Here is a 14892-nt window from a genome sequence, read left to right as displayed (position 1 = left end):
CTAATGTATGTAAAGATGCAGAAAAAATAAACAAGCTTTATCAATGCGCGCTAGAATTTGCAGCTTTCATCGCTTGGAAAAATTCGAATAAGCAGCTTGACATGTAATATTCAATTCACGAAATGATAATGTTCAACTATAAATCGATGTGTAACATTTGAATATCAAGCCGATTAGAACGCATAGAAAATCATATGATACGCGCCGAAGAAGTATATGAGCAACGATACCAATATGATTAGTCGAGTTAACTTTTGTAAAAATAATTTCTTCGTCTAAAGACTTGCCGAGTTGAATTGGGCGTGAGTTGAGTATACATTATTCACGGAGATTAAGGCCAATGAAGACTTTCAAAGACGGCGGACGAGGGCAGTTCGTTCAGTAGAAGTAGCGCGAACACGCGACTCTGGAAACTCGTCTCAAAGGTCAGCGGTAATGAGTTAACAAAGAAATAGCGGAAGTCGTTGATACTTTTTTACGGCATTGCCAAGTAAATACAGTAAGATATGCAATGTGTTAATTGGCTGTGACCCAAGGAACTCGTCGAAGTTTCCCGACGAATTTCTGACGTAGCGCTCCTTCGGGCCATCAGCTGATTATCACATCCAAATCTTTCGCGCGACACCCGGGATATCGACAAAAAAGTGTCTGTCGACGCCCTCCGAATAAGGAGGAGGTGAACGAACACCGAGGAAGGTTACTCACCTTCTTACGTGGGTGCTGCTCCTCGATGTAATCGGGCACTATTCCCTCGTCTAATGTTGTCGAGCCGGGAGTGCTGCTCGATGACGAGCCGGACGCGTTGTAGGGATAGTGGGGTTGGTTGTGCGAGGGATGCGAGGTTGCCGGGCATGGCGAACTCCTCGTCGGGACACCTTCCTCGCTGAGGGGTGGACTGGGGGTACCGCTTCGCCAGGAAGCCCCGCTGCTGCTACTGCTGTTTGACATGCCGCCGACTCCCGGTGAACCCGCGACCATGCTACCACCTCCGCCTCCACGACTCCCCCAGGAACCTGTCGTATTCCCTTCAGATTCATTTCTCGAGCCAATTATCGCGCTACCGTTTATATACAGAGAGTAAAATTTACTCTGAAAATCACGATGAACAAAAATATTCATATTTACCACAATAAGATATAAAATATGTTCGTACATAGTAAAATTTATTATGTACATATTAATATTTTTTATTGTGACAAATATTAATCAAAGAAATTCTTATCTATATTGTCCCACGATTACCATGATTCTCAAGATAAATTCTAAGAGAAAATTCTCTTCTAGAATGAATTTATTTACATTACGCGATATTTAACGACGTAAATAAATGATTCAACTGATGCAATTATATCTCATCTACTTATTACATAATGTATTAATGACTTATGATAATCATACATACTAATTACTTATATCATGTTTCGATGATAAATGATATTTATAATACTAATAATAAATGACACCGATGGCTAAAAAATTAATAAATTAAAGCAATGAATATATTGTTACTGTATAAATGAAAAGAAGTCAGGATGTTAGATGACGAAAAAAAAATTTATTTTGTTTTTCGACGATATACATTTTGCGTGAATGGTGTAAACGAATTAGAGTACAATACCATAATTGTATTGGCAGTGAAGTGGCTGGGGGTCGTGAGGTGAACACGAGAGTGACATAAGGACCAGGGCCGCGGCGCATTCGTCCATACAATCACCGCGTTCGTTGGCGCGACAACCCTCGCGTCCGCAATGCACCCTTTCGCCCCAACCGCTGTACATCCGTTCGGAATCATTGTTCGAGCTCGGCCGTCGTTTCCGGGATCTGAAATATACATTACCACACACTATAGTTCCGCTACGTCGTGTAACACATACGTGTATATTCATAAGCGTTTGCATCGCTCATTTTTTAATTTCAACTTACTTATCTATCATTTCAACTTACGTAAAATTTATTATTGCGTTAAAGAAATCTATTCGCGCAATATATAATCAAGACGACTGGTTTTTTTTTTTATTAAGATCGATTATTCAATCTGACGATCATTTTCGATAATATTTTCAGTGATAATAATTAATTTCGGAAACTTCTACGAAGAGAAATTGATCGCATTTATATATTAATATTGCTCGAGGACAACAAAAGCTTATAATGGCAGATTGCGAAAAAATATACTGTTGCAAAATGGGCTCAAAGTAATTTTCTTAAGAGACTCTTGACAAATAACAGCGTAGTGAATATATAATTGCTGCCAAAGCTACGTGCGTTTCTGACATTACGTTTTCCTGAAACCACGCGAAATGACACGTCGCGTCTCTCTTTCACTCTTTCGCTCCGGATGCACCGGACGATGTAGTACGGTAATACCCGGTAGCATAGAAGTTATGATCGATATATAGTCACTTTTCCAGGAAAGACTATAGATTCTCGCGTTAATACTGCACGTGGAGCAATGTATCTACGTCGATATATATACTCGTACAACTCGATGTCGTCTACTAGGTACTTTTTCTGCTATCACGAGTTTTCCAACCGGACAAAAGATGACCAATCGAAATGTATATTTAATATAAATCAAAAAAATATATAAAGTAACGTGTACCACATGTTTCAGTCTTTTCCAAGAATAAATACATTTATTAGAAAATTAAGATCTCACTCTAGAGATATCGATATATATATATTTATTAATGATACAAAATCGTATATGAAACAATATTATAATAATGCCTGTGTTATCATAATTGAGATCGAGATATGTCGTAAAATAAAAAATAAATAAGTCAAATCTCACAGATAATTTGTAGTTTCATCAAAATTAAAAAATTTCTACTAATTTCGACAAAAATCGTGCGTTTTTTTCCTCGAAGGTAGGACATAAAGATGTCATTATCTCGCGATCTCTCGCTTGGCTGGCGGTGCAGTTTCCGTGATAAATATCTCGAGAGAGCGCGGCTAGAAGAATAGAGCGGAATTCTCCCGGAGAAGGTGACCGGCCCTCTCGGACCTATATCGCGCGAAGAACAAAAACGCCAGAGAGCTAGGGAGCGCAGAAACGAGGACTTAGCCAAGGCCGTCGCTAAGCCGCACAGCCGTGTTCCACTCCCGGAACGTAGAGCGCGAGTACATCGAGAGTCGAAAGTGAAACATAGAACATGCCGGCCGGCATAAGGAATGACGCACGTACGCCAGCCGGTATTTCGAAAGCAACACCTCCCGAGAGCGCCGCAACACTTTGCGCGCGGCTGTCCCGTTTCTCGTGTATCCGATCCGTTATATGTATGTTGCGCCACTTAGCGAGAAGGCGGACGAAGATTCGAGTCGATTCAGGCTGATAACGAGATTCCCTCGAATTTTTTTTCACAAATTTTTACAAATATCGCAGCAAGGATCAAGCAGCGTTCAACTTGGTTTTCATATCCGTTTTGAAAATATTTCAAACCAGTTCGCTCTCTGCCGGTATTCTTCTTTCCCCGACTTTCCCACTTTTCACGGTTTTCTAAACCTACGGTAAATACTGATACCGCATGTATACGATCGTTGCTAGCTAATTGAGAGATTACGATCGACTTATGATTGCACCGCGGAAGTAATGAATTCGTATGTGTGTGTGTGAAACTGGCGTTTGATTTCGTAGAAATTCATAAATAATTAAGAGTTCTGCTTACGGCATTTTCCTTATCAATAATTATCAGAGGATTAAAAAAGTATGTATAGTGCTTCTACTTAAGCTCTAAAAAGAGTTCTTAAACTATCAAGAACTCTAAATCTATTGAAGATAAAGCCAGAACGAAATGAGACGCTAGCTTCACATACACAACGAATTCAAAGAGTTTAATTAAAACGGCGTAGATCGCTCGATCTACGAAGGGAAACGAGTCGAAACCGTTTGGAGTCGAAGCTGTACCGTTAACCGGTATGTGTGTATTATACCGCTTGTATATATATATATATATAGATATATATATGTACGGCTCGGGGGATCGAGCTCGCGGAGATAATCGTCGCGGCGCGCAATTAAAAAGAAACGGGGATATTTCTCTAAGCGAGGAAATCCCCTCTCTTTTTCTTTAGCAGACAGTATATCTCATCAGTCGAAAATAAGAAGCAATGCGTCAGAAAACGCGTCGTTTACCGCTCATCGTCGACCGTTTCATCACTGTTCACCGATGAATTTTGTTTTCTTCTCAATCCTGCCGTTCTATTTCGACATCCTCAGTGCGTGTTGGTACATTCGAATTTAATCGGAGGCCTCTACAATTTTAATCAAATAATTTGTATTTTTTTTTTTTTTTTTTTTTTTTTTTTTAATTTAAAATCTGAGAAGTATAATTTTTTTACGGAATTATCTGATTGAAGACGAATCAGACAGACCCGAACAAAATAGCGGGATTAACCTTCTCAAGATTCCGGGTAAAGAGCAGCGCTGAATATTTTCAGCGAATTGACATTGAAAATTAGCATGTAAAATATAACGACGCGCGTCTACTAGTCGGTTCATATGTATGATTATACACCATCTCATTGTATTACATAATACTTATTATTCGTGATACACTACGTAATATCAATTATTAAACATACAGAGAATTCAAAACGTCGAGAAAAAAATTGTACATCAGATGCGAATGCAAAATATGAACAGTTAAGTGTTGTGTCTTGAAAAGAATATTCATATGTAGAGCTTGTCGATAAAGAGACGGATCCATCGAGATATATTCTCGTTTATACCGGAAGTTTCTCGACCGTGTTTCACAGAATTTTACGGCGAGCAGGAAAGTAAATTACCTCGTTACGGTCGCTTTTACTCATTAAGTCTCTTTCGTACACGGATTCGTTTATGAATCGACCGAAACGTTTAAAGTGGACAGCTGTAGGAGAAAAAAGAGGAGGATACAGTGGGGAGAAGGAGCAATTTTCGAGTATCGCGTGCAAATTGCAGGTGATCCAGCGACAGAAAAAAAATTGAACCGTGAGAATCAAGGTTTCAGTCAAATCTTTTTTTTTTCTTTATTTTTTTGCTCGCATCGTCCAGTATTAATATAATGCTGATAAAATATATTTGCGTGTTATAAATTAATTAGATCCACGAGCAACTGTTCTTTGCGTTCATCGTATTTTAAGCGATAACAGGCGCGTTGTTATGGCGACATTTTTCGATCAAAGTTGATTTTACTCGTCAAAAGTGTCGATACGTCCATTATATTTGCAAAAAAAATTTTTTTCAAGTTAAACTAATAGACTTTTATATTTTTCTGTGTATGTTCAAGTATAATCGACATTCGTAAATTCATAAAATAATTAACAGTGTTTCTATTTAATTAATTTTTACATCGTACACGAAGAGAATTTTCTTTTAGCGTTTACCCTGAAAATCATGGTAATCGTGGGACAATATGGTATTGGAAAAATTTTATAAGAGTTTTTCTCAAATATTTACCACAATAAAAAATAGTAATATCTATACCGCAAGATATAAAATGTTATTCTACGATTACCATGATCTTCAGGGTAAATAATTCTAAGAAAACATTCTCTCTATGTACGTATCGGGATTTAAGATCGCATAAAAAATCTTGAGGAAAATACGGCATTCCTCCGTTGAATGGATTCGTTTATCTACGGTACGTATCTGCGGCGGCAGCCCTGGATGGACGCTGTAAATATTGACGCGCGATCCGCGCGCAGGTAATATAGAGCCTGCAAAAGAGCGAGGTGACCATAAAGCCATTAGAGGCAACGACTTCATGGTGAGGCGTTATCCGCTATGCGCCGATACATATCGCGAGCCTTCTGACAAGTCAATCGAGCTCGTTGGTGGAAATCGCAAAGTGGTACCACAGCCGACGTTACACGGTGCTATTATATCGTCGTGACATAACGTTACGTAACGCAACGCGATCAGTTGGAGGACGAGCGCGTGAATTATCCGTCGCGACAGATCGATTGGATCTATGATGGATCGTTATAAGCAATACGTCCGTTGATGACAATTTCTTTTTCTTTTTTTTTTTTTTTTTTTCGAGCGATTGGGTGAACGTAAATGGAGAGGTATCGTGAAACGGTATCTCGTTTAACGATGTCCGTTGTGTATAGCGTGTAGCGCAAAAAGTTCTTAACGGTTCTTCGACAACGAGCGCGCTTCATATCCGCATTTGAGTTACGCTCGAGAAAAGGCCGGTAAAACTTTCCTTATCCGCATCTAAGCGCGTAATTCAAGGATATATTGCTGAATTGCTTTCGACGAATGTTGAGATTATACGTCTGAACGCAAACAGAGAAGTAGAAATGTTGATTAGGTCGGCTTAAAAAAAAAAAAAATAAAATTATTTTTGCGAGTCTAATGAACGCCTAAATGCGAGAAGCGGTTCTTCGTTTTTTCAAATTCCAATTTTTAGAGTTTTCGAATACCTGGAGATCGACGACGAAGCCGGACGGCGGATGTTCGGTGCGGCGTTTCGCGGACGATCGATCCGCGAAGGCGGCAGCGCGAGCTTTCGCGAGAAAATGCAGCTCGTGGATCCGGGACACGTTATATAGGTCAGGAAGCTTGTTGATCCGTATTCGCGGTGCAGCATCCCCGCCGTGGGGTAATTGGGTCGCTGAATGTTCCAGTGCACGCAAAACTAGGTTACCCATCCAACGGTCCGATGGAGCTCGTATGCACGTGGGGAGAGAAGGGGGAGGAAGGGGGTTCTCGTTCGTGTCGTTAAGTACCGTTCACATGAGGATTAATGCTGTTGCGATGATTGCGGAGCCCGTAATAATTTTACCCGTCCGTTTATAAAGCGGCATCGGTCTACACCGCGAAAAGCTCACAAAGAGAATAAACTTAAATGCGTATAATTGCATATCATAACTGATGAATTAAAAAGTGTCTTATTTTGCAAACGTTTGTAAACGTCGACGAGACTCTAAAGTGTCTCCATTCGATAAATATTTTAATTTACTTCGTTTATTTTTTTTACTTTGATCAAACGTGAAATCGATGGTCGACGCCCATTTATAGGATAAGCTTTTAAGGATGGCAAAGAGAAAAATAGATCGTGCAACGGTATTATTCTTTATGCAAACAATGTGTACGTGAAATGCAGCTATTATGATGCCGCTCTCTGATTTTTAATTGTCATTTTTTTCCTCTACAGTTAGATTTTAATAATAATAAGTGAACGTGTAAATGTGTGTTCAAAATATCTCGTACATAAACTTAGTTCAGAAAAATCTTTCGTATTTTTCGACTTTAAGTTTGATATCTTGCCGAGGCCTAGTTTTAGGACAGAGATAAAAGTTTCTCCCGCTCTGTAAGATTACAATACATCGCACAAAGACTCCTGTGAACGATACCTTATGTTTTCGTCTCTCCTCCGCAAGCGAAATCGTACGAGCACGCGAGATCCGCGCCCTCCTTATCCTTCGCGTGCGAATATTTTTCCGGGATCGAGCGGGAGAGAGCAAGGCCGGCGCGCGGAAAACCCACGGGAGAGACACCGGCAACTGGTACACATAGAGGGGTGTGTGATCCAGTTTTCCGGCGATATCCAGGTTACAAAGTCGTACAAGCGCGAAGGGGTCAGTCACGGGGTTCGGAACGCGGCTGTATCGAGCGGCCTGATTTCGCGACAGGACAACCCGGCCAACCTGATTTCAACTTCGCCGACCTCACTTCGGCGACCCAATTCCCCGTTTACGTTACGGGAACGCTCGAAGGACTCGGCCCCGTTGCCGACGTCCTTGTGCTAGAAATCCATTTTCGCCGTAGGGCGCGCAGGGGACCGCTATTTGCACCGTGACCCGCCTCCGGTGGAAGCCGCGATTCGACGTTTTTTTTTTTTTTTTTTTTTTTTTTTTTTCGTATCCGCGAGACGCGATGATAATACATTTCACCGTTATTTTTTCGCGCGGGAGAAATACGCGATAAATAAATATGCGGCGATAAATCGAAGGGGATTTCTCTCTTTCTCTTTTCGTCACTTCTTATTTCATTTCTTCTCAAATCTACATCAAGTATTTTTATCAGATTTATGCGTGCTCGAAATAAATTGTATACGTATATATTTAATTAATCGCGAAAATGTGTCTAATCAATTTTTTTTAGAAATTAATTATCGATAGTAAAATAATGTCGAGCAACGATCTAAAGATATGGCATTTTTTATTCAATCTTATTATTTTTGTCAAAGTTAATGAAAAATCTCTGTTAACGTTAACCATTGATATTTTAGCTGAAACAAGCAGCTTGAACAATTTAATACTTGGAGGAGTTTAGTATTAAGGAAACATACACCACACGTACGTTACAAAGGGGCTAGGGAGAGAGATACTATTATTGTAAACATCTCAGAGAGTACTCTCTCTAAGTAGATTCACTTAGAGGCAAACAAGAAATTGCTTTATCCGCCGACCTCTCACGTAAGAAAAGTTTCCCCGGACAAGGTCTTCGCATCTTTCACACTAGCGTGCACGCGACGTATGCATACTACGATGCAGCTATGTGTTGGTACACGTGTAGCGCGCGGTCTCGTTTCATTGTCCCAGATTTGCCATCTAGACAGTCAACCTACCCCCTTGACCGAGCGCCATGTGGAAGGCGCGTCGTAGATCTTCTTCCCTTTCTTCCTTCATCCCATTTCTTTCTTTCTTGGCTCCCACTTTATCATTGGCTTCATCTTCTACTTTTTCTCTCTCTCTCAACAAGTAGCCATGTCGTGACTGCGCCCCGTGCACGTACAATATATGCGATATCTAAGCGAAGAAGGAGGGAGTGAACGAGCGGGATGAAAACGAAGGCTCCTCTCCACGTGTACCTGACCCATATTTATCCGGTGCGCCGGTAGGTACGTAGCTGTATCGATCGACCTAGATCCGCGGCCCCAGTCTGGCACGATCTACAGTTTGTTTGGCCACCTTAACCACCCACCGCATATCACCACCGCCTCGACCATCCCGGAACCATCCCTCGCCGCGAGACATCGACAGAGACGGTACATCGACGCGATTTTATTAGGTATATATTCATCCATTTTTTCGGCAAATCGGAAACAGCGCACCGGTCGATGCGTGACGTCATCGCGGTAGCAAAACGATGAATAATGAATGATGGAGCGGCGTAGAAACGCGTGTAACATGCCGATATTAAGTGTGACCGGTACTACACTATGCCGCTTACACGTGTCCATGATGATTTGTGTGTGTGTGTACCGGTTCGGCCACCCATAGCCGTCACGCGCGGTGCGATTTCGAATTTCGAGATTTTTTCTGATAACATACGTACATAGTTTACGTAATTCGTTCGCATAATCTGCATTTATCTCTCTGCTTCGTATGAGGCCGCGCTCTTTTCACACGACTGAAATGACATCTGCGTGTCGCTATGCTGTGTAGGTCAAGATCGCGCACTGGTAGCTGGCATATTTTGTCGCGTGAAAGACCTTGACGATGTGTACGTGTGTGTTTAGATTATAGACCATGCTACGGATAATTCTGTAATGTTTCTAGCCTCGCGTATACGCACCTTGGTACGAACAAATATGTATGATGCGGCTCGAGGAGTACGCTTGGTCTAGGTCAGGTCTTCGTAAACGGGAACGAAAATTTAGTGCGTTTTGTGGATAGAAAGGTCGGGTTAGAGCGAGTTTACCGTTCGTGTATAGATAGGAATAGCGCGCGCGAAACCTTCCTCGCTTCGCTTCCTCGATCCGGATCTCGACACCTTGATGATTATTGTGGGTCATGGAGCAAATAACTTAACTCGACTTAGCACGAGGTATACAACATACGAAGCCATACACGACCGTGCACTTCATGTCCCTCTTTGAAAATGTTTTCAACGTTAAAATAGACAAGTTCAATATATTGTAACATAATGTACATATATATATATATCTGGAATATTCATGAAAAAATATATTTATTCAAGTAGAGATTTAAGACTAATAAATATTTGCAAAAATATTGATTATCTCACTACATACTATATATTATTTACGATCAATTTTCGACAAGTGCCCTAATTCATTAAATTTCTTCCCTTCCGCATTCCTCGCTATTTCATGAGAGAAAGAGAGAGAGGAAAGAGGGAGAATTCCACGCATTCCAGGCAAATTCCGCATCATTAGTGACAGAGATAACGACCACCCAATTCGAACTCTCGCAGATACAAGCTCAAACGCCAAGTCCCCGCATTGATTAGAGTCAATTAACGCGTTAACGCGACGCGGGCAAGTAACTGGAGCGGGATACGAGAGAACGAAAGTAGGGAATGGCCGAGTTTTGAGTTGAAAGCGGGAGTGGTGGGTTTTGTCCCGGTGCCGGTGGGTGGCTCGTGACCGGGTTGGGATGGGTGGCACGCGCTGGAGGGTTGCTAGGTGTCGGGAAGAAGGGGGACTCTCTCGCATACGCAGAGCGTGGTAGTGCACCTGACCTATATAGCGCGGCCGTGGTATTGATCGACCTAATTCTCTTAAAGCAAGTCGGCCGCCTCCTCGCCGGCGCGCGCGGAGACCGCCGGTTCGAAATTATGTAAGCTAACCTACTGACTCACTGCGCCCGTTGACGTGGCGCGCGCGATGGGGAAGATTCGGAGTTATATTTTGGATTATCCACGTTCCCACTCCTCTTTCTCTTCCCTATCCGACCCTCCCTTTTCGTATCTATTCGCGTCTTTCGCGCCCGCGGCTCTTCTCTCTCTCTCTCTCTCTGCCAATCTCGCGGTCTCCGTACTCGGCATTTTATTTTTTCGTCGAGCGAATAAAATGTGCATGCACGCACAAAGCAGCGCATTGGATGATGAAAATGTATACCGGTAAAATCGCGCACATAGAAACCGAGTTTGTGCTGTATTATAGGTCGGCTATTTTCCTCCGTTCGTGTTTCGAAGCTGATTGTTCTCGTTAATAGTTTAGAGACAAATATAATCGCGATGGAAGGAGGATGAAAAATAAAAAAATTGCAAAAAATTGCGCGGAAAGTGCACGGAATTACGTCACGAAAGAGGGAGGGGGAGGAGTGCTAGGTTGCTCAATTTGCCAGCATCAATTATCGCAAACCCGCACGCGCACGTATTCACGTTGCACCATCTGGCGTGCACGGTTGCGTGCGAAAGGCAGAAAGAATAAACGGTGCCTCGTATATACGACATAACAGGGAAATACCTTCGTGCGAGTTACTTTACGCGAACAGAATTTTCCTACCGTTATTCAGAATTGTTATTTAAAATCGAGCTTCTTTTATATAAAAGAATTCTAGTTTGTTATTTCTTCCGATAAAGCGATGCGATATTCAACATGATTTAAGAATATATACACATGATATTATAGGTCTATGATATTTCTTTCATACATAGAAGCTGCTCAATTTTAAAATTTTAGTTTCTTGCATTATTTACTTTGCGTATACATGAATAAGTTAGAGCTTGAAATACTGTACTTGTACACATTTTCACAAGATATTCAAATGTAATTTACATATCATTACGGATCGGTAGAAAGATTATTTCAACCGTTTCGATTTATTTAATATAGGTGTAAAATCGAGCAGCTTCTAGATATAAGAATTCTAACGAATGGAATAAAAACATAATGTGCATATATACTTTCTTTCTGCACATTCCTGAATATTTAAACAATTTCCGTGTCATCGGGTCGTAAGATAGATTTTTTTCAATCGCGTTTCGATCTGTTAAACAATCGGCCGATTAATTCCAACAGCTTTAAAACCTTGGACACGATACAAGGTCTTGCTAAACGGTAGCCCGGGTGTATGTACGCACGCTCTCGTCGCCGATATCATCGGGCTTCGAAAGGCATTCGATTTCTCTTTGGTGACCTTTCCTTTCACGTGGGGCAGGTCGTGTTAGGGCCAGGTGCGCGCACGTTCGACCAAAAGCACTATTATTTTTCTACCTGTTTATAAATATCGTCGCGACATTCCCCGCCGGGATTTTGTATCTATTCTCCAGTATCCTTTGTGAAAGAGGATCCTCGAGGAGGTCGAGAACCGACCTCACTTATACTAAACGAAAAGTCGACGAGCGGTCATTAACCTCCGATTCGTCTGGCCGGGCTACGACCGCTCTATCCTTTTTGAGACGAAACGACGCTAAAGAGGAAGCGAGATAAAGAGACAGAATTTCGTCTCTCCTGGAATGACGGGGCTCGCAGGTCGTAGGCTCCAGACAGCTCGCAGACTATAAAGCTTTCGCCGCATAGAAACAAGCTGAATACATTTTTATTGTTTTCGAATCGAAATCATTTTATAAAGCCTGCAGTGTCGGTTGCGACGTTTAAATACTATTTAAATAAAACAATTAACCCGACAATAAAATGTTATAAATATATATATATATATATATATAGGTGTGTATTATTGTAACGTAAAACTGCTATTCATTCATTGAATCACTCATTGATGAATATAAAAGTACGAGAGAGATGTGTCATCAAATTACAGTGTTACTACCTATATGTTGTTGATTTAAATCCACGGTATTGATAATAACCTAGACAATCATATATGTATGATTGAAATACGAAAAGGAAATTGCAATCACGAACAGACTGCGCTGTTGCATCTCGAAATTTTCTTCAAGACATCCGCCGAACGATTGACTATTTCCTTGCCGCGATATTCCGATATAGCGAATATTCACTGACATTCAACAGAGGCAAGGCATTCTAGGGAATTGCGTGCGAGATAAAGGTGAGAGACAGGTGCCTAGCGAGGGTGCATTCACGGTCTAACGATCCGCGAATGGGCTCTCTCCCTTCGTTCTTGCTTTATATACACAATATGCGGATACTCATAGCTTTTTCTTTTTAGCCTCGAATAAGGTCGATTTTTTTATACAAACGGCTGTACTTGTATTGAATATATGCGTAAAAGGAAAAAGTTGTACTTGTGTCAATCTGTTAGAATTATATATACAAAGAAAAAACAAGCATGACGGGAAAAAATGGTGCTCTAATAATCTCACATAGCGTAGGTCTTGTTGGCGTGTCACATCTGGTAATGACCTACGTGGGGTTGCCAGGATATACCTGTATATAGGCATCTGGCGACAAGAGCCGCCTGGCAAAGAATTCGCTTTCAATTTTATTGCACGGAAAAAAATCGTCTATGAATAATAATTCCGCTTTTAATTATACATTTTCCATTGTCTCAAATATTTTGACTTTCATTAAGCAGGAATTTCATTAATTTTTTTATTATAATTTATATATTACTATCAATTATTTTTTGTATTACTTTATATTATCAATGATTCATCGAATCGAATCAAAATTAATTAACGCGCGAAACTAGATACATATACAGAATAATCGTAGTACTTACGTCGTTTCGAATTTTTACTATAAGCAAGGATAGTTTTAAAGAATGCATGTTATATAATGCGATATCGGGAATATATTTCCATGTAGATTGTGAATTCAGGGCCATATGTGCGTAGGATTTGGAAAGGACTGAGATAAGAGCAGCATTTTCATCTAAGAAATTTATATTCGATAATAATTAATTATTATTGAACTACATAAAAAAAATAGACGTACCAGAGTTTTTTTTTATCAATTCGACGAGAAAATAATTTCTTAATTTTTCAGTATTTTTTCCGAACATATTTATTATTTTGAAGCAAAAAACGTTTCAAGTTATATGCGATATTATAATATTATATCACATATTATACGATGCAAACGAGAAGAGGCAAAGAGATCCACACGAGACAAAATTCGAAATGTAACACGAAACGGTTGAATAATTTTCGAATTCACCGAAGAGGTGTGCAGAAATTTGCATAATCGTCGTAGAGTGAAACCGCATCAATTCCTTAAAACGTATTTTGCTTCTAAATGACATTCAAAAAGATGATTCGGCTTGCGAGTTTATTATCAATCGGTGGCTGTTATTACGTACGAGATTTTATCTACCGGTCCGGCATAAAAGTATCTCAGATAAGAGTAATAGGGAAAAGAGGAAACTTACGCCATCACGTGTGGCACGTCGATGGAGTGGGAGGACGCCCGCTTACGATCACCAGCCATATCGGCGAGTCTGGCAAAATCCGTGTCTTGATCAGCGAGTCGGGCACTCTTACGTGATTCGAGCAACCTGATCTCGTCTATGCGTTTGGTTAGGCTCATAGTACCCTGTAACAAAAAGAGATACCAATTTACAAATCAGATACGATTGTTCTTGTTTTCAATGTTTTGTAGAAATTCTCATGCATTCTCTGACGCGTATAACATTCCGGGGTCCGAGTAATGGATTTCTAACTTGCGTGTTGCTTGAAACTTTGCAGAAATTAATATACGTGAAAGTAATATAATAAGAAAATCTTATACATCTAATATCTAATACTAAAATCTTACCGTACATTTTTGTACTTATTAAAAAGATATTACATCTTACATTTAATATAATATATAATATATTACATACACACATGTATATAGACTTTCTCTCTCTTTCTCATATCTATGCATACTTATTCGCTAAATGAAATTTCACAGCCTAATTAGCAAATCACTTTTGATAAAGTTTTCGCACAGCCTTCAATGGAACAAAGAGTTCGCTGTACAAATAAAAGATCGCGATAAAAAACCGTAAGACTTCTCTAAGCGATTCTCGTGCAACGTGAGAAATCGTCGACGCACGTATAGCTTTTATACCGGCTACGTAGAGCTTATGTTCTATCTATATCAAACGCTAATGAACGCGCATATAACATCCTTTCAACTTCGCTTGGAATGTTCGAGCCAAAAGCTGTTCATCCGCCTATGAAACGTTTCGACCGCGCACGTTGAAAGTTCGAAATTGAATTTCCAAAGGCATTCCGTACGTACTCGCGTAATCACGCTCAAGTATTCGCGCAACATCGGAGAAAGTGCAAAATTTTGA

General features: G+C 40.5%; 1 protein-coding gene across 2 annotated transcripts in view; it reads right to left on the bottom strand.

Moving 5' to 3' along the window:
- The window catches only part of Glut4EF (Glucose transporter 4 enhancer factor), an 88457-nt gene that overhangs the window by 32706 nt on the left and 40859 nt on the right, over nucleotides 1-14892 (bottom strand). For both annotated transcript variants that reach the window (XM_029312429.2, XM_029312430.2), the window contains 3 exons: nucleotides 13978-14141; nucleotides 1619-1821; nucleotides 706-1013 (listed from right to left, as the gene is read on the bottom strand). In XM_029312429.2, coding sequence (XP_029168262.1) covers nucleotides 706-1013; nucleotides 1619-1821; nucleotides 13978-14141 — 675 coding nt within the window. The remainder of the gene's footprint in view (nucleotides 1-705; nucleotides 1014-1618; nucleotides 1822-13977; nucleotides 14142-14892) is intronic.

The sequence above is a fragment of the Nylanderia fulva genome, unplaced genomic scaffold (genome assembly GCF_048542155.1).
Source record: "Nylanderia fulva isolate GAGA-0341 unplaced genomic scaffold, ASM4854215v1 Scaffold18, whole genome shotgun sequence".
Lineage (NCBI taxonomy): Eukaryota > Metazoa > Arthropoda > Insecta > Hymenoptera > Formicidae > Nylanderia > Nylanderia fulva.
This window is presented reverse-complemented; position numbering and strand designations above follow the sequence as displayed.